The 26215-nt window shown below is 63.4% G+C and overlaps 1 protein-coding gene across 1 annotated transcript; it reads left to right on the plus strand.

The window, feature by feature from the left end:
* The first annotated feature begins 269 nt into the window (after nt 1–269).
* LOC117650778 (headcase protein-like) lies at nt 270–24033 on the plus strand. The gene is made up of 3 exons (XM_034394380.1): nt 270–1487; nt 21767–21867; nt 23978–24033. Exons 1-3 carry the CDS (start codon nt 682–684, stop codon nt 24031–24033), a joined length of 963 nt encoding a protein of 320 aa, XP_034250271.1. The 5' UTR covers nt 270–681.
* The last annotated feature ends 2182 nt before the right edge of the window (nt 24034–26215 follow it).

The following is a 26215-nucleotide window of genomic DNA, read 5'->3' on the forward strand; positions in this document are numbered from 1 at the left end:
AGGGCGCGGCGGGGCGCGGCGGGGGCGAGCGCGGTCCTCCCCTGCGTCTGGCCTCCCTGTCTCCCTCCCTCCTCCCTCCACTCTCCACTCCGCGGCGCGGCACTCGGCGCAGGCAGCAGCACAGGCAGCAGCAGGCCGCGCGAGTCCCGGCCGGCCGGCCGCCTGCTTCGCTTGCTTCCCGCCGACGCGGCCACGCGGCTACGCTACGCCAGCCTGCCAGCTACGCGCGCCGCGCCCGGCCCCGGCCGTCTCTCTCTCCCGGCCGCGCAGTCGCCAGCGAGAGGTGGCGAGGGAAGGTTGTGGAGCGGAGCGGCGAGGCAGTGCAGCAGGGCAGCGCGGCGAGCGAGGCGAACGCCGGCACACCATATCAATGTTGTTGTTGCTCTTGTGATATTAAGGCGCCCGTCTTTTTGTTGTTCACCGGACTCCCCCGTCTCAGAATTGTTGTTGTTGAGTGCTTTATTGAGAGAGACCGGGCTGTCTGGTGGCCGAGGCCCTACCGGCGTCAAGACTAGTCAAGACTAGCCGGCACTACCGGCGACGTGTGATTCTGTTTTGAGTGCGAAGCGTTTGACTGTTTTGCGTGTTGTTAGATTTTATTTCCCACGGAGGGGAAAGTGACTGTTATAAACTGCGAGTACAAATGATAGTGTAAGAGAGACGGTGCGCGTGTCGCGTGTCATGTCCCGACGCCGGCCGAACAACCCCCAGCTGTTCCCGCCCCTGCAACCACTGCCGCCGCCACAGCCGGCACAGCCGCCGCCACAGCCGGCCGCTCAGCTGCAGCCCCCGATGCAGCACATGCACCACGACAGGATGGAGGCCCGCGTGCCGCGCTGCTGCGCGCCCACCGAGTGCGTGCGCGTCTTCACCAGCAACAACAACGGCAAGGAGGCCCTGATCCACGACCTGCGCGACGCCGTGCGCGTCGTGTGCAACAATGACACCTGCACCTTCGGCGAGTACATGCACCGCGAGTGCTTCGACCAGTTCGAGCAGAGCGTGCTGACGTACCTCAAGTCGTGCGGCCGGGCGCGGTCGTGGTCGGAGCGGCAGCGCTGCCAGAACCTGTGGACGAAGAAGGGGTACGACTTGGCCTTCAAGGCGTGCGGCTGCCGCTGCGGCCGCGGCCACCTCCGCAAGGACCTGGACTGGACGCCGCCCGCCGCGACGCCCCAACGCGAGGAAGAGGCCGCCGGCAAGAAGAAGAAGCGCCGCAACAAGAACAACGCCCGGCCCGTGCTCACGCTCAACAGCGTGCCCCACTACGCCGCCAAGAACGACCCCAACAACAACTTCGGCGGCGAGGCGCGCGGCCGCGCCGGCTCCCTGTCCTCCGGCTCCACGGGGTCCTCCTCGCCACCCGCCAACGGCATCCTGGCCACCGGCCTGCAGACACCCGGCCTCACCCTGCCCGGCCAGCCCCACGGCGGCGCCATCAGCCGGCCCCGCAAGGTGGCCAACAAGGGCGAGGTGTACGCCGAACGGTGAGTACTGTACACTTGTGTACCCTGCGTTGCTCCCCGTTGCTCCGCCTTGCGCCTTGCCTCGGCTTGCCGCGCCGCAGCCGGGGCCTCGCGCCGCTCGCGCCGCGCGCTGTGCCGACTTGTTGAACGCCGCGTCGATCGGCAGGCGGCGGCCGCGCCGCAGTGTGTTCCGTGTTGCTGTAGGCCCTGCCCGTGTAGGGCCGCCGCCAGGCCGCCAGGGCGGGTCGCTCTTTGCCGCTTTGAGCGCGGCGCCGTCACGCTATCGGCTCGCAGGGCGTTCCTTGCAGTGGGGTGGGCGTCGACCTCCTGGCCGTGGGACGGCGACGTCGTCGTCGCCTCGGCGGCCCCGCCCCACCGTGTGTCTGTGTGCCTCCAACGCCCAATTCATGCGTGGCGGCTGCGATGGCACTGCAGCAAAAGTCCGGCCGCGTCGGCGGGGAATCGAACCCGAGCCCGGCTCGGTTCGCGGCTTGGCGGCGAACAGCGCACGCCCACGACGCGGCTCCGCGCTCGGGGGAGGGGCGGGGGGCGTCCGGGTGTCACCGAGGGCCCGCCGCGCCTCGCAAGGAGACGGACGAACGGACCCGCGAGGCGCCTCGCGCTGCTTTTCGCCGCTCTGTCTCTCTCGCACCGACTCGCAACGCCCCGTGAGTGCGAGAGAGAGAGTCGGAATGGCTTTGCAGCCGCATCCAGGTCCCCGCCGCGCCGTGGGCGTCCGGCCGGCCTGGCGAGTCTGGCGCGGCGCCGTGGCGACGAAGGCCGCGAGGCTGGCCGGCCGGCGAGGCGGCGCTGAGGCGGCGGTCGCGGAGCGCGATGCGCGATGCGGCACCTGTGGGTCAAGGACGCCGACGACGCGAAGGCCGACGCGCGTCTGCCGGCCAGTGGTCGCACAAAACTGCAAAAGTTGCCGTCCGCTCTGCTTCGAGTGTGGTGCCGGCCTGGCAGGCCTGGCAGGCCGCTGACACGTCCTCTCCGCGCGCCGCCTCGCTCCGCCCTCCGTCCCTCCCGGCCTTGTTGCAGGCGTTGCAGGCAGAGCGCGACTTGACGTGTTGCTGATTAGGATCGGCCCGCCTCGCCTGCTACCGTGCATGTGTGCGTGTGTGAGAATGTGAGAATGTGTGTGTGTGTGCGTGCAAGTGTGTATGTGCTGGTGCGCTGGTGCCTGGCCAATCGGGGCGCGTTGCGCCCGGCCGGCGCGTCTCGAAGCCGGTCGAGCCTCCCGCCGGCCTGGTCAGCCTCCACTCGGCGCGGTGCGGCGTCGTCGCCGAGACATTTAAAGGTTGGAAACCCGTTTGCGGTCCATGCTGGCGCGGCTGGTGCGGCCGGCGAGCCCCCTGCGCCGCTTCGGCCCCTGACCCCTGCCTGGCCTGGCTGCGCGCCGCGCCGCACCGCGCGGCCCTTCTGGCGCGGCTCTACCCAATCATACGCACCGCCGCGGCCAACTTTGGTGTCTTATTGCTATTCGCGGAGGCCGAAGGTTCTCATTGCGGTACGGCCGTGCGGCGGCACGACACCTGCGCGGGACGGGACAAGTTCGCTTAACTTCGGCGGCGCGCTGGGCGCCGAGGCGCGACGCAGGTGGCGCGACTTGGGGATAAAGTCGCGGAATGGAAAATGTTGGCGGGGCGGGGCGGGGCGGGGCGGGGCGCGGCGGGGCGGGGCGGGGCGGGGCGCGGCGGGGCGGGGCGGCCTAACCGAATCGGGCCGAGATGTTCGTCCTGTCGGCTAGTTAGCGAAATGCGCGCCCACGCGAGTAATGGGAAGGCGAGGCGTGTGCGACGTGCACCGAATGATGGCCTCGCGGCTAACAGGCAAAAAAATTAATTTAACGAAACGTGAAAACGCTATGCCCTGGCAACCTTAAATTTTGACGAACGAGACCAAATTAGCTTTATCATCTCTTTATCCCTTTCCTTTAATTTTTCGTGCCACCATGCCCCAAAAAACCCTCTTCCATGCCCTTGAAAGCAAGTCAGTCGGTCGAAGCAGCAAGAAGTACGCACTGCCCTATTGATGCCCGGTTTACCGTCCTTGTCTCCCATTTGCCGAAAAGTTGGAGTCGCTGAAACGGTTTCCGTTTCCCTTTCTTTTCCCCACGCGGCTTTGTGACCCGACCTCCGAATTTGGAAGCTCGTAAAAAAGGCAGAGAGTGGCGAGCGAGTCCCCGCTTCGCTTTTGTGCCGACTTCGCTGAAGGCTGGCGGTGCTGGCAGTGTGTTTACGGTGGTAAGGCAGCCTCGTTAATAATTCGCCGTGCATTGGGCATTTGGAGGTCCTCGGCGTCCTCGGCGTCCTCGGTGTGCTCGGACGGACGGCGCGACCTCTCGGACAGTTGGCTGCCGACGACGCCTTTCCCCAAAGTCACCCCCTGACCCCGATCGCCGTGAAGGCGAGGTGGCGGCTCTTTGTTGCGCGGCGGCGCGGCGAGGGTTGGGAGGGGAGGCGAGGCCGGCGTCGTGCCCCTCCAGGTCCAGGGCCTTCCCTTCCTGTGCCTGCACACTGACTCGGTCTGTCTCTCTCACACTCATGGGGCGTTCTCATGGGCGTAGGAGGGAGACGCGACGAAGGCGACTCTCGGAGGCACACGCAAAAAAATAAATCGATTCAGAGCTAAAAAGTTAGCACCAGTGCTAATTTATCTAGCTCTGTAGGCCCAGCAAAATTTTTAGCTGCACAGCTAAAAATTATTAGCTGGGTAAATTTAGCTATGGAGAAAACGGAGATTAGTGGCAACTCTAGCTGCATTAGCATTGTAGAATTCTTCATGATTATGATATTTATTAGAAGGTGCGGGATTTTCTGTCTAAGACGGACCAGTCGTCCTGAGGCGTAAGGCTCCTCCGGGACAGTCGTGTCTCAAGAGACTTTAAAAATTGCTGACCATGAGTGATGTCACGGTGAGAACGTGGGGAGCATCCGTTCCCCGACTAACCCATCTCTCACTGCTAGCCATCAGCGCGAGCGAAGCGCCACGGAACGAACCTAGCCTTGCCCTATCTCCTAAACATTTTTGCTGCATTGTAAATCCCATTTTTGCAGCGATTGATTAGCACTGCAGCAAACTGAAGTAGCTGAATCCTCCAGAAATATAGGTTCCGGGAAAGCCGATCTCCGGCAGACCCTCAACTAAAGGAGCAGCGCTACTCAGCAGAGGTCGCTAGCAGAGTTGCAATTTTTTTAGCTGTGGTGCTAAAAAACGCCAACTAAGAAAGTTAGCTCTGGACTGACTTTTATTTTTTTGCGTGCAGTCGGCTGCGTCGGCTGCCCGCGGTGCGCCGACGCCTTTTGAAGGTGGATTGTTTTCGTCCTCCCTCACCTCGCCGGGCCGTCCGGTAAAGCCCGCAGAATGGCCGGCCACGCTGGCCAGCGCTCTGAGACGTTCTTTTTCCAAAGTCAAAAATCACGCGACACTGCATGACTGTCCCCGTCGGCCAGTGTTTAGAACCGACCGGGTCAGTGCGGCCGAGTGCCGTCCGGCGCAGGCCGCGCTTGGTCTAAGCCAGGCCACACTGGCCGAGCGGTATAGCTGCTCGACCTGCCAGACCTTAGCCTGTGAGGTAGGCAATTCACCCTCCCCGCCTCACCTCTTGCCTTCTCCGTAGCGTCAGCGGCGCCTCTGCCCAGCCTGTGTCGCAGCGAAAACCTCCAGGCCGCATAGGCCGGCGTCGCTTCACTCAGGTCGGTCAGGCCGACGCCTGTTTCGTTGGACCTGTGCGACCCGCAAGTCTAGCCATAGAGGTCGCGCGGACCAGCTCTTATTCACATTAGGTCAGGCTGGTCGGGCCAACGCGTTGTAAATGCTCAGGTCATTTTTTTGCGTTTGGCCGGCCATTTTGCGGGCTTTACCGTCCGGCGTGAACACGATTGTCTGTTGTTGTTGTTGTTGTTGTTGTTGCTGTTGTTGTTGTGTCCTTGCAGCACGCCCCGAAGAAGCAGGTTATCCTGGCGGCGAGGGGTTGGATTGGTGGCGCAACCCCGCATGGCGGTGCGCGGTGCGCGGTGCGCGGTGCGCGGCGGGGTTGTCGGCTCGGCCTGTTTCGATGGTCTGGTTCCGGGTTCAGGAAATCGGGTGAGATTGATAGATACTCGTTAGGTTGAACTGGGTATATATTCTGACTGATTAAGTACACGGACTGGTCGGGTCTCACACACCTTAGCGAACTTAGCGACTTCGGACGACTGCCCCGAGCTACCCGTGTCTCTCCGGCTGGAGGGCCGCTCCGCGGGCTCGCGAAGGGCCCGCCGGGCGCCGCCGGGCGCCGCCACTACTGCCTCATCATCGCGCCGCTCGCGCCTCGCGCTCTAGCTGGCCGTGCGCGGGCTTGGTGACAGAGGCGGCGCGAGATTTGAAGTTACCCCGTAACAGGCCGGGCTCGGCACTTCTACAGGCAGGCGCACACCGGAAGTGGCAGCCAGCCGTTATCTCTCTCTCTCTCTCTCTCTCTCTCTCTCTCTCTCTCTCTCTCTCTCTCTCTCTCTCTCTCTCTGCCTGGTACGATTCGGTGCATTTTTATCGTGCGGCTGCAAGACGAGCACCGTCCGAGTGCGATAAGTCGCGCAGTGTGTTGGTCGCGTCGTCGTCGTCGCTGCTTATGCGGCCGTGGGTGTCGCCGTGACCGTGGCGGCGGCCAGCGCGGCCAGCCCACTCTCTGTCTCCCTCGCACGCGTCGCGCGCAGTCGGCGCAGTCCCCAGAGAGAGAGAGAGAGAGAGAGAGAGAGAGAGAGAGAGAGAGAGAGAGAGAGACGAGACGAAAGCAGACGTTCGGAATCGGCCCGCTGGCTTTGTCGCTCCGTCTCTGTCGCACTCACGGGCCTGGGCGGAGGCGCTCAGGGCGTGCGAGAGAGACGGAGCGATGTGATAAGGCGTGGCCAGCCTCTGCCTCGCTCCGCCGCGCTCTGCTTGCATTTGCGTCTCGCTGAGTTCGGACTGACACACTGCCTCTTGGCGCTCTCGGTGACACCGGAGCTGCTCTTCCTCCGCGCCTCGCCGCCCGCCTCGCCGAGCAGCAGGCACTTGGGGGGCTTGCGGGGCGACGCGGCCGAGGCGCTACTCCCAGCGTCTGTCTGTCTGTCTGTCTGTCTGTCTGTCTGTCTGTCTGTCTGTCTGTCTGTTTGTTTCTTTGTTTGCCTGCCTGTCTGTCTGTGTCTTGGTCTGTCTGTCTGTCTGTCTCTGTATGTCTGTCTGTCTGTCTGTCTGTCTGTCTGTCTGTCTGTCTGTCTGTCTGTTGTTTGTTTGTTTCTTTGTTTGCCTGTCTGTCTGTGTCTTGGTCGGTCTGTCTGTCTGTCTGTCTGTCTGTCCGTCCGTCTGTCTGTCTGTCTGTCTGTCTGCTCTCAGTCGATGGGCGTCTCTTGAATCGGGCATATGGATGCCTGCCGGCCCATCTCGCAACCTCAGAACGCCGCACGAACAGAGCTTTTCGCCGCGGCCCGCGAGTGCGACGAGGACGGAGCGAGCAGGAGCAGGGCCTTGTTGATGGGCCGAGGGGCGCCCCGCCACGCCCCGCCACGCCCCGCCGGGCGGCCACCGGAATGATTTGCCGAGCGCTGATTGCGTGCCCGAATTTCCCATACCGAGGTCGTGGGGAAAAGAGAGGGGGAGGGGGGCTTTTGGCTCTTTGGCCCCTCTGGCCCCTCTGGCCCGGCCCCTCTGGCCCCTCTGGCCCCTCTGGCCCCTCTGGCCCCTCTGGCCCCTCTGGCCGCCCAAGGCCCGAGATTCCCACCGCCTGTGTGTGTAAAAAGGAGGAAGGGGGCACAAGGACCAAGGGCAGTTCAAGGGCTCCCGCCGGGCGTGTCCCTAAATTCCGCGCCGAGATTATTGACTCTGCGTCGCTTTGCGTGGCACGCACTCCCTTCCCGGCCCTTGGCTTTGTATCGTTCATTGCGGTCGCGCTGCCCCGCCGCTGCCCCGCGGAATAGAGACCCGTTCAGCCCTTTTCTCCGCCCTGGCCGCCGTGCGCCGTGCCCGCCCGTTGCCGTGCGCGTCCCCCGCCGCGTCCTGCGTGCGCCGCCTGTCTGTCTGCCTCTCCGCCCGGCCGTCCTGCCTTGGCGCTGCGTTGCCGTTTTTCCATCCGCTACCAGCTGTGCGTGTGTGTGTGTGCGCGCGAGCGCTTTGTTTTCGGCCCGCTTTTTGTTTGGCCCGAGTTGGACCGAGTTTATTTTGGTCCGGCCGGTTGCTGGTGTGTTGCCGGCGTTGCTGGGCTGGTTCCTTATTGGGTCATTACGCCGTTTCGTCGTTCCACCGCCGTTTCATCGTTTAGTCGTTCCGTCGTTCCGTTCGCACAGTGGGCCAGAAGACCGGCGCCGGCGGCCAAAATTATTGACGCGCTTTGAGCTCTCAAGAGTCGCTGAATAGGACTGAACCGAACGTGTGACCCCACCATTAGATTCCCCGTTCGGAGAGCAATCCATTGGTGGGGCCACACGCTCGGTTCGAGTCCTATTTAGCGACCCTGAAACTCAAAACGCGTCCGGGATTTTGACCGTCTCCACCGTGCGTCGTTCCGCCGTCCCGTCGTTCCATGAGCCCGGTCATTATTTCTCCGTCGACCCAGTGATGGCCTGCCGTGGTGGAAAAAGGGGGGGGGGGAGCAAATCCGAGATTTATCTGGGGCGACTTCCTGGAGGCTCTGGTCACGATCGGCGCGGCGCAGCGGCGCGGCGTAAGTCTGCCGTAAGTCGGCCGGGGCAGCGGGATGTAAACGGAGTGCGGCGGAGTGCGGTGGAGTGCACGCGGCCGAGAGTGCCAACCGAAGCCACCGACGCGCCGCGGAGCCGTGGCCAAGGGACGCATATCTGGTTTGGTTCTGTGTATGTGTGTGTGCGTGCGCGCGCGTGTGGGCGTGCAGGCAGAGGCCGCCGCGGCTCGTCGCGCTGCCGCGATGCACCGTATCGCCGCGGTCTCCGCTCGGGACTTTCTGGGCGTCGCCCGGCTTGGCTCGGCGCGGCTCGGGCGTCGTTGGATCGCCTTATGTTTGGGCTGCGTCCGCGTAGCGTGCGCCAGCCTGCGCCGTGTGTGTCACTCCGCCCTCCCGCGCGCAGCCCGTGCTGGCCCAGTCGACTGATTCCGAGGGCCGCCGCTCCATCGCTCTGTGTCTCTCGCACCTAGATGGGACGCCCCACGAGTGCAAGAGAGGCCGAGTGACGAAGGCGGCCCTCGGAATCAGTCGACTGGTGGTCATGCTCACGCACGCGCCTCGCCGCCTCGCACGCAGCCCTGGCCGGCTGCCTGGCGTGTCTTGCCTGGCGGGGCTTGCCGGGGCTTGCCGGGGCTCTGGACGTGTTTATCGCAGGGAGTTTCTCCGCCTGGAAGCTCCGCGCTCGGAAGGAGGCTCGCCTGGTGGCGGTGCTGGTTGCTGTGCTGCGGAGTGATTCCGAGAGTCGTTTTCGTCGCTGCTGTGTCTCTCTCGCACCTACAGGGGGCGCTCCATGAGCGCGAGAGAGACAGAGCGACGAAAGCGACCCTCGGAATCAGTGTGCCGGCGTGCTGTGCCTGGCTGCGCCGGCCCTTCGCTCGGCCGGCCGCCGGGTCCGATTGACCTTTCCGGCGGTCTTGATTCTGGTTTCTGGCTCGGCTTCGCGGTGCTGCCGCTGTCGGCCTGCTGGCCGGACGCCCGACGCCCGCAGTGTCCGTCCTGCCGTCGCGGCTGCCCGCCGTCCGCTGCTCTGTTGTTGTTTACCGGCGCGTTGAAGGACGGCAAGCCGGGCCACCGCCAGTGCGCGCCAGGATTCGCGCTCCACGGCGCGGCGGCGGCAGCGCGTCCACGGCGGCGCGGCGGGCGGGGGGGGGGGGGGGGCCGACGGCGTGGCCAACTGGCCGAGTGGGAGTTCGCCTCGCCGTCAGCTGTCTGACGCGGCGCGGCGGGCCCAGGCTGTCTCGCTGTCTGCGCGCGGCGCGCTCTGCGCCGGGCCTGCCGCCTGGCCGGGCCCAACCCACTCGCTGCGTCCGGACGCCCCCTCCCCCCTCCCCCTCCCCTCCCCCCTCCCCCCTCCCCCCGCGGGGAACGACCACGACCGCGCGCGTCGTTCGCGGGCTTGCCACGCCGCCGCCCCGACGCCGCCCGGCGCTGCAGGGACGTCCGCGGGCGTGCGGCCTGGTGGTGGTGGGGCCTGCGCACTGAGCCCTCTTCGGCGCTCTGTCTCTCTCGCACCTACACGCGACGCCCCGTGAGTGCGAGCGAGACAGAGCGACGAAGGCGACTCTCGGAATGAGTCTGCTGGCGGGGCCGTGCGGCAACAGCGCCGCCAAGCAGCTTGTCCTTCCCCGGCCCGCAATGGCTCTGGCGGGCGGCCCGGCCCGGCCCAAGCTGCATTCGAAATGCCATCTCGGTCGGTTGCCGGCCGGGCCCGGGCGGAGCGCGGTTTGGGAGTTCTTCTGGGTGGCTTGGGTTTTGAGGGGCTTGAGTGACGGTGACGGCACGCGCGTCTTCCTGCCCCTCAGCCCCGCCGGCCTCGCCCTCCGATTTCAGGATTTCTGCTCGCTGCATTGCCGTCTCGCCGCGTCGGGCTCAGACTGGGCTTTTGGGAGTTGCGGCACGTGGCACGCGCCTAGCGCACCTGTCGGCCTTGCAGGCTGAGCCCTGCTTCCGACGCTGTCTCTCTCGCTCCCTCACGGCACGCCCCGTGAGTGCGAGAGAGACGGAGCGACGAGAGCGGGGCTCGGAATCAGCCTGCTGTCGGCAGGTGCGGTGCATCGTGCATCTCATTGGCCGGGCAGCTGCCTGCGGTGGTGCCCTGCCTTGCCCTGCACTGCCATGCCCTGCCATGCCCTGCCCTGCCCCGCCCTGCCTTGCCCTTTCCATGCCCTGCCCTGCCCTGCCCTGCCCTGCCTGCCGCCCTGCCTTGCCCTGCCCTGCCCTGCCCGCCCCGCCCTACCTTGCGCCCGCCTGCCCTGGCCCTGCCCCGCCCTGCCCGGCCGGCCCTGGCCCCGCCCACGCCCTACCTTGCCCCGCCCTACCTTGCCCCGCCCTGCCCTGCTCTGCCCCGCCCTGCCCCGCCCTGCCCCCTGACTGCCCTGCCTGCCCGGCGCGGCGCCGCGGGTTAAAGGGGCTAATCGCACTGCCTGCCGCCTGCCCGCCGAGCGTCGTCGCCGTCCTTTCGGGTCGTCCCATGACCGCGAGAGAGACAGCGCGACGATGCACCTTGAGTCCAATTCAGACTGCAGATTCTTCCGCGCGGGACGGCGCGACGGTGCCGCTGCTGCGTCGCCCCGTCCGTTTGGCGAGCCGATTCGAATTGCCGCACCTTGGCTGCACCGGTTGGCGGTGCCAGGGCGGTGCGCGCCGCGCGTTGTGCACAGTGGAGGACGACGAGGGCGTCGACCCGCCGGCCTGGCCCATGGCCCATGGCCCCTGGCCGCCCCGCCGCGCTGCACATGGCACCATGGGGCACACGCGAAAAAAGTACAGTGCGGCGGCGGATGCACCAGCAAGCACCAATTACCAATTCGCCGGGCCGGCGAGGCGAGGGGAGGTGAGGGGAGGGGAAGGAGACGGGACAGTCGACGGCGTGCCTTTTTCGGCGCGCTTATGCTTCGGCTCGGCAGGCAGTTGGCACGCCACTGTCTGTGTTGCAAGTTCAGCGCGTGTGTCGCCTGTTGCCTAAGCTTTCAGCCGGATCTCGAACGAGCTCTCGAAGGGCTGATCCCCTTTAAGTCCGCCCTTGTGCGCGTCACCCGGCGGCATCCACCCCTGTGCGTCTCGCATCCCAGATTTCGGCTCCATTTTTCATTCTCCGCCCGTGTTTTATGTGTTTTTTGGTGGCGATGGCGCGGCGCGTTGGCCCGCGACGGCGTGCCGCGTCAGTCCCTGCCGACGGACTTACTGACTCCCCTTTCCCTCCCTGCAGGTCGTTAGCGTGTTGCCGAAGGGACGCGTAGCGCGGCGGGGCGCTTTCGCGGCGGGAACGGCGTGGCGGGACGTGACGAGACGTGACGAGACGTGACGAGACGTGACGAGACGTGACGTGACGTGACGAGACGTGTCCAGACGTGACGTGACGAGACGTAACGAGACGAGACGAGACGAGACGAGATGTGACGAGACGAGACGTGACGTTGCGTGACGTGACAGCCAGGCAGCCAGAAGCCAGGTGGCGGGTGGGATTCCGTGCGTTAGCCGATAATCATTTTCGGTTTTAAAAGCGTGGCCCTTGGGGGGCCGCTGAGGTTGAGTAGCTTGGGCAATTCAATTTGTTTTACTAAACGAAGACCATGTCTCATGTGATAAGTCGATCTAACTTTTGTTTATCGGTTTCGTAAGCTGCTAAGTGTCGTTTTGTAAGTTCCGTCATGGTCACCAACCCCTATAAGACAACATTGCCATGCTGTAGTATATGACTCAGCCACATCAAAAGAAAACTGTCTATTCACTCTCTCCCCTGACTTATTCTTCACAAAATACGGAGGGTGCCCTTTTGTATCATCACTTGTGACCCGAAACACCCTTTTGGGGAAAATGCCCACCGTGTGACCATGTGACCTATGCTGTTTTTACAAATGACGGTCTACTGGGGTTCCTTTTCATTTTAGAAACTCGCGACCACTTGGGATCGAAAGAACATAAAAGAACGGACGTCAGGCCTTTTTCGGCGCGCTTATGCTTCGGCTCGGCAGGCAGTTGGCACGCCACGTCTGTGTTGCAAGTTCGAGCGCGTGTTCGCCTGTTGCCTAAGCTTTCAGCCGGATCTCGAACGAGCTCTCGAAGGGCTGATCCCCTTTAAGTCCGCCCTTGTGCGCGTCACCCGGCGGCATCCACCCCTGTGCGTCTCGCATCCCAGATTTCGGCTCCATTTTTCATTCTCCGCCCGTGTTTTATGCGTTTTTTGGTGGCGATGGCGCGGCGCGTTGGCCCGCGACGGCGTGCCGCGTCAGTCCCTGCCGACGGACTTACTGACTCCCCTCCCCCTCCCTGCAGGTCGTTAGCGTGTTGCCGAAGGGACGCGTAGCGCGGCGGGGCGCTTTCGCGGCGGGAACGGCGTGGCGGGACGTGACGAGACGTGACAGACGTGACGAGACGTGCACGCTGCAGAGGACGTGACGTGACGTGTACAGTAGTGCCAGACGTACGACGAGACGATTTGACGCCTAACGAGACGAGACGAGACGAGACGAGATGTGACGAGACGAGACGAGACGTGACGTTGCGTGACGTGACAGCCAGGCAGCCAGAAGCCAGGTGACACCAATACGACGCACGGTCGCGCCGCTATTCGCGCCGTTCACCCGATAAACTTCCATCTTGTCGGTTCGTAAAGCGTTATCGTCGGCCGTTCTATGGCGGGGCGGGGCGCGGAGGGCCTGACGACTGACGTGACCCCACCAGCGTTGTTTTGGGTGGACTGATTCTCGTACTCCGCGTTGATTGGCCCTGCCCGCATGCATGCCGCGCGCTGTCCGAATGCATTCCGTGAAGCGCGGTCGCTCTCTCTCTCACTCACTCACTCACTCACTCACTCACTCACTCACTCACTCACTCACTCACTCACTCACTCGCTCACTCACTCACTCACTCACTCACTCACTCACTCACTCACTCACTCACTCACTCACTCACTCACTCACTCACTCACTCACTCACTCACTCACTCACTCACTCACTCACTCACTCACTCACTCACTCGCTCCCTCACTCACTCACTCACTCACTCACTCACTCACTCACTCACTCGCTCACTCACTCACTCACTCACTCACTCGCTCGCTCACTCACTCACTCACTCACTCACTCACTCACTCAATCTCACTCACACACACACACACACACACACACACACATAATGACTCACTCACATACGCTCAGACATCCACTCGCGCACTAAACACGCACACGAGGACACGCGCGCACGCAGACACACCCACACTACTTACGCGAGGGCGTTGTTTTGGTTGTTTGCTGATAGGAGTGACCTAGGGTAATATTTTGGCACTATCATGCGAGTCGCGGGCCTCGCTACCGCGCTACCGCCGCGCGGCCCGAGGACGTCCAAGGACGCCCAAGGTGAAAGGGAGTGGGCCCGTGGCGTGACAGTTGCCGCCTGTTGCCGGCCGACGGGGACCGGCCGAAACCGCGAGGGGGACTTTTACCCCCCTCCCCCCTCCCGGCCCCCGCGGTCACGAATTAGTGACCAGTGTTACGTGGTTAGTGCACTGTGGGTGGGCGCGCTGGGCGGCGCGGCGTGTTTTGGAGGTCCTCGCGCTCTGGCCGGCGCGCTTCGGGCCGCGCCGCCGCGCCGCTCGGCAGCTGAATGCAGCCTAGAATCGTTATCAGCCGCAAACAATGGCATTAGCATGCGAGCGGCAGGGCGTTCAACCGCCTTGCCCCGCCCCGCCCCGCCCCCCCCGCCCCTCCACCCCGCCCCGCCCCGCCCCCCCGCCCCCCGCCCCCCCGGCCCACCCGCTCCACCCGCGCCCCGGTTACAGCTGTGCAGTGCACTTGTCGGGCGCGGCTGTTAATTCGGGGCCGAAGAACGTGTCGCGCGCGTGTGTGTGTGTGTGTGTGTGTGCGCGTCTGTGTCTGTGTGTGGCAAGGTGGCGGGGTTTGATCCGGCGGGGCCCCCTCCCCCAAACCCCCCGGCCGCCGGCTGGCCTCGATAGGGCGTTCGAACAGCGCGCCTCATTTATACAGTGTATTTGTACAAGTGTGGCGCGTTGCCGTATCGTCCGCCGCGGTGCGGGCCCTCCGCACGCCCTCCGCTCGCCCTGTTCGCCGTGCGGGACCGACCCTCTGTCTCTCTCGCACCAGAGAGAGAGAGAGAGAGAGAGAGAGAGAGAGAGAGAGAGAGAGAGAGAGAGAGAGAGAGAGAGAGAGAGAGAGAGAGAGAGAGAGAGAGAGAGAGAGAGAGAGAGAGAGAGAGAGAGAGAGAGAGAGAGAGAGAGAGAGAGAGAGAGAGAGAGGGCTCGGAATCAGTGTGCTGTTCGCTGTGGCCGCGATAAGACGAAGGCTGTTCTCCACCTCCCCGTCGTCCCGTCGCACACTCGACTTGCAGCGGCCGAATTTCTCATCCTGGCCGCAGAGCGCCGCGAAGGTGACAAAGCGCTTGTCGCTCTGTCTCCCTCGCACTCACGGCGCGCCTCCTACGGGTGCGAGCGAGAGAGACAGAGAAAGACAGAGGGGGGCGGGCCGCTTTCATGCGCTTTTATTTTGTGCGGGAAGAAAGGGGGAGCGAGGCGGAGAGGATAAAGGTTAGGTTGAGCAGGATAAGCCCGTGGTGAAAGAAGGACCGGCTTTCCGGACGGCCCCTCGCAGCAGCAGCAGACTGATTCCGAGTCGTTTTCACCGCCCTGTCTCCCTCGCACTCATGGTGCATCCCGAATAGGTGTGAGAGAGAGACAGAGCGATGAAAACGACTCTCGGAATGAGTCGGCGGGCCGCGCGCCGCAGGCCGTAGGCGCCTCGAACCTCGGCCCGCGCTACGAACCAGCTCGCCAACGGCCGCCAACGGCCGCCAACGGCGTGCCGCGAGGACCCAGCCGGAGTGCGGGGGCTTGCGGGGCCTGCAGGGCTTGCTCTTGCTGGGCCGCCCCATCCACTCTTGCTACTCAGGCCACTCTGGCCACTCTGGCCTGTGGAACACAGGGCTTGTGCATTTTGTCAGTGCAGCCAGCTGGGCCGGCTGGCCCGGCCCTTTGACTGCTGCCCTGTGTCCAGAGGCTTGTCCCGGGTCTCGGTCCCGGGGGCAGTCGTCGCCCAGGTGATCCCCGCGTCGGCCGCGGCGGCACGCAGCAGGACGTTGCAGTGTACTCCACGACGACAACACGACGCGTCCCTCGTCCTCTCTGACCGGCACACTGACTGATTCCGCACAGCGTTTCGTCGCTGGAACTCAGACGCGACGCGGGGGGTATAGTGTTGGCGTTGGCGGGGTATATGCAGACGAGTGCAGTACAGTGCGCCAGGCGGGGCGGGGTGGGGCGCGGCGGGGTGCGGTGGGTCCTGGCAGTGCAGCGGCGCAGTGGTATCGCCACTTGGGCGTCGCGACGCGGCGGGCACAGTCTGGGGCTTGTTCTGCCAGTCACACACTCACACACACACACACACACACACAAACGCACACGCACAGGACTATTTGTCTGCGCGCGTCCATAGGAGGCAATGCGTGTGCTGGCCGTGCTGGCCCAGCGCCGCCCAGCGCGTCGCCCCCTCCCCGCACGCCGCAGTCGTCGTGGTCATGCTGCGCCTCGCCGCGCCAATCGGTCTTGATGAAACCGCGGCGACGCGCCGGCCGCCCTCATGGAGCGCATCGCCGTGCCAAGGTGTGGCGCGGCGTAGCGTGGCGCGGCGTGTGCAGCCAAACTGGTCTCGCTCTGCGTGCCGTGCAGTGCCGTGCTGTGCCGTGCAGTGCCGTGCCGTGCAGTGCCGTACCGTGGCTTGCCGTGGCGTGCCGTGCCGTGCGGCCCTGGGAATGGAAAATAAAACGTACCCGCTGGTACTGTACGCCCCCCTCCGGGCCCCTCCCCCTCCGTCGCGGCCGGGCGAGTGGCAGTATTGAAAGGGGGACCGGCCCCGCCAAAACACAATGGGCCGAAAGACTCTGGGCTGGGGGATTGGTATGCGCGCCGCGCTGCCACGCAATGCCACCGCACCCCGCCCCGCCCCGCCCCGCCCCGCCACGACGCAAGGACGGCCCCGCGATATCATCTCCCGGTTCACGGATAGTTGGCCAGGGTAGTTGGGTGTCGGCCCCCCCTCCCCCCATCTCTATTCTCCCGGAAGCCGAAAGCGCGTTGGGCCGGCGTGGCGCGGCGTGGCGCCGGAAGCATTGCCGATGCAAACGGGCACCTCGGCGTGCTCCAGAACCGGGCATCGCGCCGCCGCACAGTGGGCCAGAAGACCGGTGGAGGCGGCCAAAACTCCAGACGCGTTTTGAGCTCCAGAGCCGCCAAGTCGGACTAGAACCGAGCGTGTGACCCGACCAATGGATTCCTCCTTCGGAGAGCAATTCATTGGTGGGGTCGCACGCTGGGTTCGAGTCCCAATTAGCGACGCTGGAGCTCAAAGCGCGTCTGGAGTTTCGGCCCCTTCCACCGGTCCTCTGGCCCACTGTGTGCCGTCCGCGCCGTCCGCGCCCGGGCCGTGCGCACACTGTAAACCCACCGCGCCATTTCATTTCATGAACGCCGACACCGCCAGCGCCGCGGCGGCCCTTCCTAAAGTACGCGTCCTGCCCCAGACAGGTCCTTTCCGAAGTCCTCCAAGTCCTCTCCGCGCCCGCAGAGTGGGCGAGCAAGGTCGCTCAGCGGATTATGGGCACTTGCCCCTGGAAGTAGGCAGCCCAAGCTCGTCGAGCATCGCGAAGCCCCCTTCTGTCGGGGGCCCCCTCCTCTTGGCGGGCCTGGCCGTCGGTGTGGGGGAGCGGCTCGCGCCAATGGCTGCCTGCCGCGGACGGGTGTGTCCGCGACCTAGGTGCGCGGCCACGGCGGCGACCGCGGGGAGGAGTGGAGTTGGCACGAGTTAATCCTGTTTGTCCGAATCAAGAACGCTTGATCGGAGTCCCCCGTCCCGCACTGGACCTCCCGTCCTCTCCCCGTCACTCGCAGTGACCTTCACGTGACCTCTGGACCGCCCCCTCCGCCCCCTCACACACCCTCCGCGCCGAGGGACGCCCCGACGCTCCGGGAAATGATTCAAATTATACTTGTGATGGAGTTGCTGGGCTGCTGCTCCCACAGCGTCTCAGCCCCCTCCTCGACTCGCAGGCAGCCCGGCAGGCAGGCAGCCCGGCAGGCAGGCAGCCCGCCGCACCCGGCATACCACCTGCCATATCGGTCGGAAACATGTGCTCGCATATCGCACGGCATATCTCCGCGAAGGCAGGCAGCACTCTGCGCCCCAACAGTGGCTTGCTCTGTCTCTCTCACGGAGCTCCTCGTGAGTGCGCGAGGGGAGGGACAGAGCGACGAAAGCACTTTCTGGAAGCAGGCAAGCTGGCTGGCACGGCTGGCACCACGGCCTTGGCTGGCGCCTCTGGGGCTCTGCTTGGCCGAGAACGCGCGAACGCAGCGGCTGCTGCGTGGCTCTTGGAGGTCTGACAGAGCGCGCGGGTGCGACGAGGAAGGGCCGAGTGCCTCCCTCTCTCTCGCTCTCTCTCGCTGCGCCGCCTGGCCGGCCGATCGGACCACACGAATTCCGACTGTCGATCATCATGCAAGAGGGGGCAGCGGCGGCGCGTTGCCGCCTATGCCTTGATTTGTGGAGTTGTTGCCTTGCTCGTGCGGCCAGAGCAGGGCGGGGCGGGGCGTGGGAATGATGCAGGGCCGGGCGCGGCGCGGGGATCTCCGACGCGGCAGTTCCCCCTACCCCTTTCCCCTCGGGCCACGCTCCTACTGCGCCGAGTCTAGTGTCTAGTCAGAAATATATCCAATCCGCTGACGTCGCGACTCGTCCCTTGCACGACGACGACGACGACAACGTCGCGCTGGTTGTTACCGTAAACCTGTCCCGTCGTACACAGTGGGCCAGAAGACCGGCGCCGCGGCCAAAACTCTAGACGCGTTTTGAGCTCTAGAGTCGCTAAACAGGACTCGAACCGAGCGTGTGACCCCACCAATGGATTCCTCGTTCGGATAGCAATTCATTTGTGGGGTCACACGTTTGGTTCGGGCCCCAGTTATCGACTCGGAGCTCAAAACGCGTCCGGGATTTTGACCGCCTCCACCGGCGCACTGTGCAGCGCCCGGCAGCGCCGCGCCGGAGACGTCTGTCATGTCGATGGTGCGCGTTGCGGCGCGGCGGCAGGGCGCGGCCGCTATCTGCCCTGCCGGCCCACGCCGTCGGGATGGCCGGCCGGGGCCACGACGGTGACCCCCAAGTGACCTCGGCGACGCCTCGACACACCTCCAGGGCGCCCTTCCTCTCATTACTTTCGGCCGAAACGAATTCGCTGGAAGACGCGGCCTTGGCGGCGCGGCGGCGCGGCGGAGGGCACGACGGCCACCTCGTCCTCGGCGAGGAGCAACAATCGGCCGACAATGGCGAATGGCGCCGCGTCGCCGCGTCCCGGACACACTCCGCCACACTCGCGCCGCGACCATTTGAGCGGATTAATCCCCCACCCCTCCCGCAAACTGATTGCGGCATTACTGTATTTAATTTATTTTTTTTGGGTGCTTTTTATTCGGCTTGGGTATTCTGAAGGCGCGCGCTGGCGCTGCAGGTCGGAGCGGATGTCCTCCAAGGCCAGAGAGCGTGCCTGTGCCGGCCTGTGCCTCACAGGCCTGTGCCTCACAGTGTGCCTCGCGGGGCGCAACAGCGTAACAGCGGCACGGGGGGCTCGACTTGCCGCGCTCGCCGCCGCCCATCGGGGCCCATTTGGGCTGGTGATTCATCACACGGCCTGGTTGCTTCGTTATCGTCGTCGTGTTGTCACGTTCCTTGTTGTTGTTGTTGTCGTCGGTCGTTGTTGTTGGCCGTGCTTTACCTGGCGCCGGGCCGTGACGGGCAGACCGTCGCCCGCTATCGCCGTATCGCGCCAGCCTATTGTTTTTTTGGCGGCCTTGGCGCGACGTGGCCGCGGCGGGCCGCGGCTCGCATCCTTGACCACGGCCAACCGCGGCACCGCGGCACCGCGGCCAGCGGACTGGGCCACTGTGACTGGGGCAGCGGTGGCGACGCGGCGGCCGAGTCCCTGGCGGAGCCCCTGCCGAAGCGACGCAGTCCTTCAGGACCTTTAGGGCCCAGGACTTGTGCCGAGCATGCGGACATTGGACATTGGGTATTGCGCATTGGAGGACGCGGGGCGATGGAGAGTCCGTGGCGGCGGTGAACATCGGGGCAGAAGACCGCTGGAGGCGGTCAAAATTCCGAACGCGTAATGAGCTCCAGAGTGGGTGAGCAGTGAGCAGGGCTTGAACCGAGCGTCTGACCCCACCAATGGATTCCTCGTTCGGAGGGCAATCCATTGATGGGGTCACACGTTCAGTTCGAATCCCATTCGGCGACTCTGGAGCTCAAAACGCGTCCGGGATTTTGACTGCCTCCAGCGGTCTTCTGGCCCACTGTGTGGCCCGTGTGGGGACTTTGGCGCCGCGCTGGCGAAGACCCACAGCCTTCTGCTTCCCGCAGCTGCGCGGCCAAGCCTGCAACAAAGCAAGAAACCGCGAGGCTCGCCGCGGGGGCCTGCGCCTTGCTGTGCCTGGCTTCTGGCTTGGCCAGGCTGCATTCGGCGCAGCGGGCGCCGCCAGCAAAGCCCCCGCCCCTCTCCCTCTCTCCGCCTCCCCTCGCCTCGCCCTGGCGACCGCGAGGCCGCGGCCGCGAGGCCGCGAGTCGTTGTTGGCGCCGCGCCGCCGCATGGCCGCGCCCGCTGCGATGCAGGCGATGCACCCCCTCCGGACGAGGAGCTCGGCGACGTAAGCGACCCCCTTCCCCTTCCACCGTCCGTGGCGTTGCCGCGCTGTCTTGTTTTGATTTGGCTGCTGGTTTTTGCGGGCCGTTTGATTGTCCCCGACATGATGGCGGCCCGCTCTTCGGCCGCCCGGACGGACGGCCCGGACCCCACTCGTCGTTTTCGCGTCGCCTTTGTTTTGTTTTCGAGAAAGCAATCTTCGGAGGGCCCCGCCGGCCCCGCCCCGCCGGTAGCACGCCGATGACGCGGGATGAAACGAAATGAGCTGCAATTCGTCACTCTTCACCTTGTCGCCGGTTGGTTCAGGTCTGTGCCCCCGGGCCTCCGCGCAGTGGGCCAGAAGACCGGTGGAGGCGGCCAAAACTTCAGACACGTTTTGAGCTCCAGAGTCGCTAAATGGGACTCGAAACGAGCGTGTGGCCCCACCAATAGATTGCTCTCCGAACGAGGAATCCATTGGTGGGTGGGGTCACACGTTTGGTTCGAGTCCCATTTAGCGACTCGGGAGCTCAAAACGCGTCTCGAGTTTTGGCCGCCTGCGCCGGTCTTCTGGCCCACTGAGGGCCGGGGTGCGTGCCCCGGAAGGCCTTGTCCCTGCTCGGCGTGCTCGGGGCGCGGGCAGCGCCGAGTGCTTCGCGTGCAGCTGTCCCGACAGGTGTCCCTCTGGCCAGGTGCGACTCAGCACTGCGCAGCAACGCACGCCACCGGGTTCGTTCACCCCGTTCAACGCCATCTTTCAGCGCGTTCGGAACGGCGAGGTGCGCCCCGCCCCACCGCGCCCCACCACGCCCTACCCCGTCCTACCCCACTGCGCCCCGCCGCACCCCGCCGCGCCCCACCCCGCCCCCACCCGCCCCACCCCGCCCCCCCCGCCCCGCCGCGTGCTGCTGCTGGATGCCGCGCCGGTGCGGCGTCGGGGCGCTTATCCGGCCGCTAGATCTCGGCTGCGAATGCTAACTGTTCTGTCAAAAGAGCGGCCTGATATGCAAACCACCGTGCGCCGCGGTGCGCCGGCGTTTGGGGACGCGGTGTGTGTGTGTGTGTGTGGGGGGGGGGGAGACAATGCCTCTGTGTGTGTACGAGTGTGTGTGTGACCCACTTTAAGGTCAGAGTCACCTGGCGCTGGTGGGGATGGAGACCGTCCCACTGTGGGTGTCTGAAGGCAAATGCATAATGCAAGCAGGTCGCCAAATTATTCGTCATTTCCTTTTCTTGACCTAACGGCTGCTGCCTGCCTCGACTGCCCCGGCTGCTGCCCCGGCTGCTGCCCTGCAACAGCGAACACACGTCACCGCGTCCTGCTGACTTGCCGGACCGAGGGGGTATGCGCTCTCTGAACCTGTGTACCGACTATTACGCTATTACGCTCTATTACGCCACAAATCAATCGGAATTTAGCTAAAAACGGCCTAAAACACACCAAAATTGATAAAAATTTGACAATTTCGGCTATTACCTGACTATTACGCGTATTATTACGCGTGCTATTACAGATAGAGTGAACCGACTATTACGCGAGTGCATACCCCCTCGTGCCGGACACTATGCGGTCCGCCGTCTCGACCCTTTCTGCCGCCGTCGGCGTCGAGTTTATTGCCTCTCCCGTCTCTCTCACTCACTCAACAAGTCGATCAAGTGCGACGGGGAGACGCAGTGCACAGTGGGCCAGGAGACCAGGCGGTCAAGATCCCAGACGCGTTTCGAGCTCCAGAGTCGCTAAATGGGGATCGAACCGAACTTGTGACCCCACCAATGGATTCCTCGTTAGAAGACCAATCCATTGGTGGGGTCACACGCTCGGTTCGCGTCCTGTTTAGCGACTCGGCAGCTCCAAACGCGTCTGGTGTTTTGGCCGCCTGCACCGTTCTTCTGGCCCACTGTGCAGCGACAGAAGCTCTGTGTCCCGGTCCACGGAAGAGTAACCCGCCTGTCTCGGTGTTGCAGGAATGGCGCTGGAGGCAACGGCATCTTCGCCAGGCGGCTCGACTTCAGCTCCTTCAACGTGCTGCCCAGGATCAGGCTCAACTCGTACCACATCAAGGTGAGTGAGGGACAGCGACCCGCCTCCTGCGCGACGGCTGGAGCGGCGTGCGCGAGCGTGCGCCATGGCCTGCGGGCTGCGGGCACCACGACAGCGACGCCTGGGCTGCCGGAGGGCCCCGGAGGGCCCCACCGGAGCGCGGGGCGGAGGGCGGAGCATGCGACTTTCCTGTCCTCGGCCGCACAGCAGACTCGTTCCGAGAGACGTTTTCATCGCTCTGTCTCTCTCGCACTCATGGGGCACTCCGTACAAAGTGCGAGAGGGACAGAGTGACGAAAACGACTCTCTGGATCGGTCTATAGACCCGAACCGTACCGAACCGAACCGAACGGCCATGGGCCGCGGCGCAGCCTGATCGTAAAGTCAGTCATGAGGCGGCGGGGCGACGAAGCCGACCGCTGTCAGAAAAAATACAAGTCAATGTTTTAGTGCTGTGGTCGTATCCGTGTGCACCCCTTCACGGAAAAAGACACACACAGAGACACGCACACAGACAGACAGACAGACAGATAAACAGACAGACACACAGTAAAAACTCTACGAAGAGTCGCTTCGTAATACGAAGAAAATGAAGGCATTGTAAAATCTACGAAGAAATGCTTCGTATTATGAAGCAAAATCCTTCGTAATACGAAGCATTTCTTCATAATACGAAGCAATTCTACAATGCCTTCATTTTCTTTGTAGTTATGAAGCAAATGCTTCGTAGGCTTTTAAGAGTGCAGACGCAGCCACAGATACAGACACAGACTCGCGCACGCACACACACTCGAAAATAAGCCAAGACATCTTGGAGTATTGGGATCCTCCTTCCCGGTAGTATCATGTTCGTGCACTTTGCTGATGAGAAGCAAAACCCGAGTGGGTTTCGGGCGGAGAGGCGAGTGTTGAACCCGCGGACGGGACGCCCCGACTGCTTGCCGTGCTTGCATTCGGGCGCGGCCGTGTTTCGTCTCGAGTACCTGCCGAAATACACGCACGGGCTTCTCAAGTCGGACGCGTGAGCCCCACTTGGTTCCCGCCGTTGCTCATCAACCTCACTAAGTAACAGTAAGAGGCTCATGCTTGACAGAGCCGTTTGTTGAACGTCCAACCTTAAACCTTCGAGCAAATAACATACCATGGCGTGAGGCGGGCGGCGGGTCTCTCTACTTCTCTCTCTCTCTCTCTCTCTCTCTCTCTCTCTCTCTCTCTCTCTCTCTCTCTCTCTCTCTCTCTCTCTCTCTCTCTCTCTCTCTCTCTCTCTCTCTCTCTCTCTCTCTCCCTCCCTGTGCGTGGCCGCTCCACTAGTGGCGTTGACGTCCCGTTTTGCCACTTGCCCGTTCCTGTCGCCGCTCTTTTCTTGCTCCGCACGAGTAAGTCTTTCTGAGCCTCTTACTGAACCCTTTCCAGGTGGCTGGTCTGTCTGCCTGTCTTTCTGCCTGTCTGTCTGTCCGTCCGTCCGTCCGCCCGACTGGCTGGTCCGTGTTCAATACAGTGTGCGTCCGCCGGGCTGGCTGGGGTTGTTATACGCCAACTCGTCCTTCTGGGACGAACGCGACTCCTCTTGTTGGCAGCAATTGAATGACTCCGTCGGGCGCTTTCGCGTCGTCCAATCGGCTCCGCGCATGCCGCGCCGTGTCGTGTCTGGAGAGCACCTCGCGGCCTCGCGGGCTATGTTAGGACCCCAGCCGTGGCACGCCGTGCGTGCCTCGCGCGGCCGTTGCTCCGGGCGGCACGCTTCCCGATTACAATGTCAACCAGGGCTTGCCTTGCCTGCCTCGCCGTCTGCCTCGTCTGCAACGCGTCGCTGCGCACGCCGGCGGGGCCGCGGCTCCGGCTCCAATTCCAGTTCCAGCCGGGGACACGAAAGGGACGTGGATGTGATGTGTTTTTGAGGAGGGCGCCGGGGTCGAGGCGCCCCGCCCCTGCGGGCTGATTCCGCGAGAGTCGTTTTCGTCGCTCTGTCTCTCTCGCACCTGTACGGGACGCCCCGTGAGTGCGAGAGAGACAGAGGGACTCTCGCGGAATGAGTCCAGAGCAGCGCGCAAATTGCGCCGCACGCAGAGAAATGCTTAGCGCTGGCTGCTAATTCTTAACTGCCCTTGCTAATAATCTTAGCTGTATATGGACAGCTAATACCTTAGCACCAGTTGCTAATATTCTTAGCAGGCACATATTAGCTAGGTAGCTAAGGCCTTAGCAAGCAAAACTAAGTCAGAAAATTTTCGGTATTCGAACCTCAGACTTTTACTTGCCGACTTGTTACCTTTCCCCTTCGGCTACTGCCGTTCCTTCTGCGGAGAGAAGTTAGGGAGGACTCATATCCTACGCTGGGGTCGAATGATCAGTCAATAGGAGCTTAGCGCCAGCAGCTAATTTATTAGCACCACCGCTAAACCTCTGTGCTAAGATTTTTGTCAAGTCTTGCTAAGTTGTGTTAGCTTCCGCTGCTAAGTCTGCACAATGTAGCTAAGGATATTAGTTCTTGTGCTAAGTCTCTCTTGCTAAGGTACATTAGCAGGTCAGCTAAGTTATTTTTCTGCGTGCGTATTACCTTCCCGGGGGGCGCTTCTTTGTGAGGTGCCTGCCAGACTGCCGGTCCTTCGTCTCGATTATTCGTCGGACTGCGAGGTTCGGCTGGCTGCCGTGGATGTCGCCGCCCACTCTGGGAATGTAATTTACCGCCGTCGGCTCGTCCTCCCCTACTGCAGACTGACAGTCGTTTTCGTCGCTCTGTCTCTCTCGCACTCGTGCGGCATTCCCTTGGGATGCGAGAGAGAGAGACAGAGCGATGAAAACGACTCTCGGAATCAGTCTCCGCTGGCAGCGCAGCGGTTGGCCTCATCTCGTGCCGACGCTCGGCGAGCACGCGAGCACGCGCTAGGCTAGACTAGGCGCGCTGGCGGAGGTTGGGGCAGGTCGCGGCGCGCCGACTCATCATAGCCGCAGTTTCGCCACGTCACGGCTGCAGTGCGCCAGAAGGCCGGTGGTCCGGACGCGTTATGAGCTCCAGAGTCGCTAAATGGGACTCGAACCGAACGTGTGACCACACCAATGGATCGCTCTGCGAACGAGGAATCCATTGGTGGGGTCACACGTTCGGTTCGAGTCCTGTTTAGCGACTCAACACGCGTTTAGAGTTTTTTTTTGCCGCCGGCACCGGTCATCGGCCCACCTGGGGCTGCCGAGGGCCTCATGCAGGGCGCAGCGCGGCGCAGCGCGGCGCTTTCAGTTTCCGCAGATTGTGTCGCGATAAGGGAATGGCGGCCGCCGTCCGCGCCGTCCGACAGATCAATGCCCTGCGGCCCAGCCTGTGGCTGTGACGGCGGCAGCGGCGCACTGACGCACGCACGCCCGCTCTCGGCGAAAAACAGCTCCGCCGTTTTCCTGGTCGTTTTGTATCCAATCTCGCCGAAAACGGGTGTAGACCGTCATTGAAACGGTTTACCTGCGTTCGCTGAACGATGTTTTGCCAGAGAGGTAAGGATACGATGAACACAAACTGAACGGTTTTGAGCTGACCGTATTTATTCGTGCGTATGCGCGTCTTGCTTCGACGAGTCACGCGTATGCGACTGAGTGTCCACCCCTGACTTGTTTTGTCTCGTACATGACGATTAGTAGTCGGCCGCGAGGAACCGACTTCGGTACCGTTTCGGTGAGGTGGCTGCTCCGACGGGCCGGGTGGCTCCCGATGGCACCGTAGTACCAAGCGCCGCCGAAACACGCAGTTGGGATGTCGCGCAGTGCGCCAGAAGAACGGGGGAAGCGCCCAAAACTCTAGACGCGTTTTGAGCTCCAGAGTCGCCAAATGGGACTCGAACCGAACGTGAGACCCCACCAATGGATTGCTCTCCGAACGAGGAATCCATTGGTGGGGTCACACGCTCGGTTCGAGTCCTGTTTAGCGACTCTGGAGGTCAAAAACCCGTCTTCAATTTCGGCCGCCTCCCCCGTTCTTCTGGCCCACTGTGCGCCACCAGAGTGGATTTGGGGATGTCGTCGTCCTTATTCCGGGCGACTTGGAGACGATGGGCCGCCGAATCGGCAAATCTCTCTCTTTTTTTTCACCGTGCACGCACGGACGCACGCGCCGTCACGCGGCGGCTCGTCTTGGTGACGACACGTCATTACAGGTGGGATATTGGGCCGCGGGGCCGTTGGCCGCGAGGGGGGGGGGGTTCTGGCGGCGCTATAGCACGTCTCGCACTGCATGTTCTCGTTGTCGTGCGGCCGTGGCATGGCGGTCGTCCGCCGAATTGAGATTGATCGCGGCGCTAATGACGTTGGGCCGGGCAGCGGAAGGCGTCGGCCTACTCCCCCCCCCTTCTCTCTCTCTCTCTCTCTCTCTCTCTCTCTCTCTCTCTCTC

The sequence above is a fragment of the Thrips palmi genome, unplaced genomic scaffold, assembly GCF_012932325.1.
Source record: "Thrips palmi isolate BJ-2018 unplaced genomic scaffold, TpBJ-2018v1 HiC_scaffold_5, whole genome shotgun sequence".
Classification (NCBI taxonomy): Eukaryota; Metazoa; Arthropoda; class Insecta; order Thysanoptera; family Thripidae; genus Thrips; species Thrips palmi.

What these genes read in the sequence shown, in the direction of transcription:
- LOC117650778 (XM_034394380.1), top strand. Translation starts at nt 682, where the DNA reads ATGTCCCGACGCCGGCCGAACAACCCCCAGCTGTTCCCGCCCCTGCAA. An exon ending in GGCGAGGTGTACGCCGAACG is followed by an intron (nt 1,488 to 21,766) that starts GTGAGTACTGTA and finishes TCGGTGTTGCAG; the next exon opens with GAATGGCGCTGGAGGCAACG. An exon ending in CTCGTACCACATCAAGGTGA is followed by an intron (nt 21,868 to 23,977) that starts GTGAGGGACAGC and finishes GTATATGGACAG; the next exon opens with CTAATACCTTAGCACCAGTT.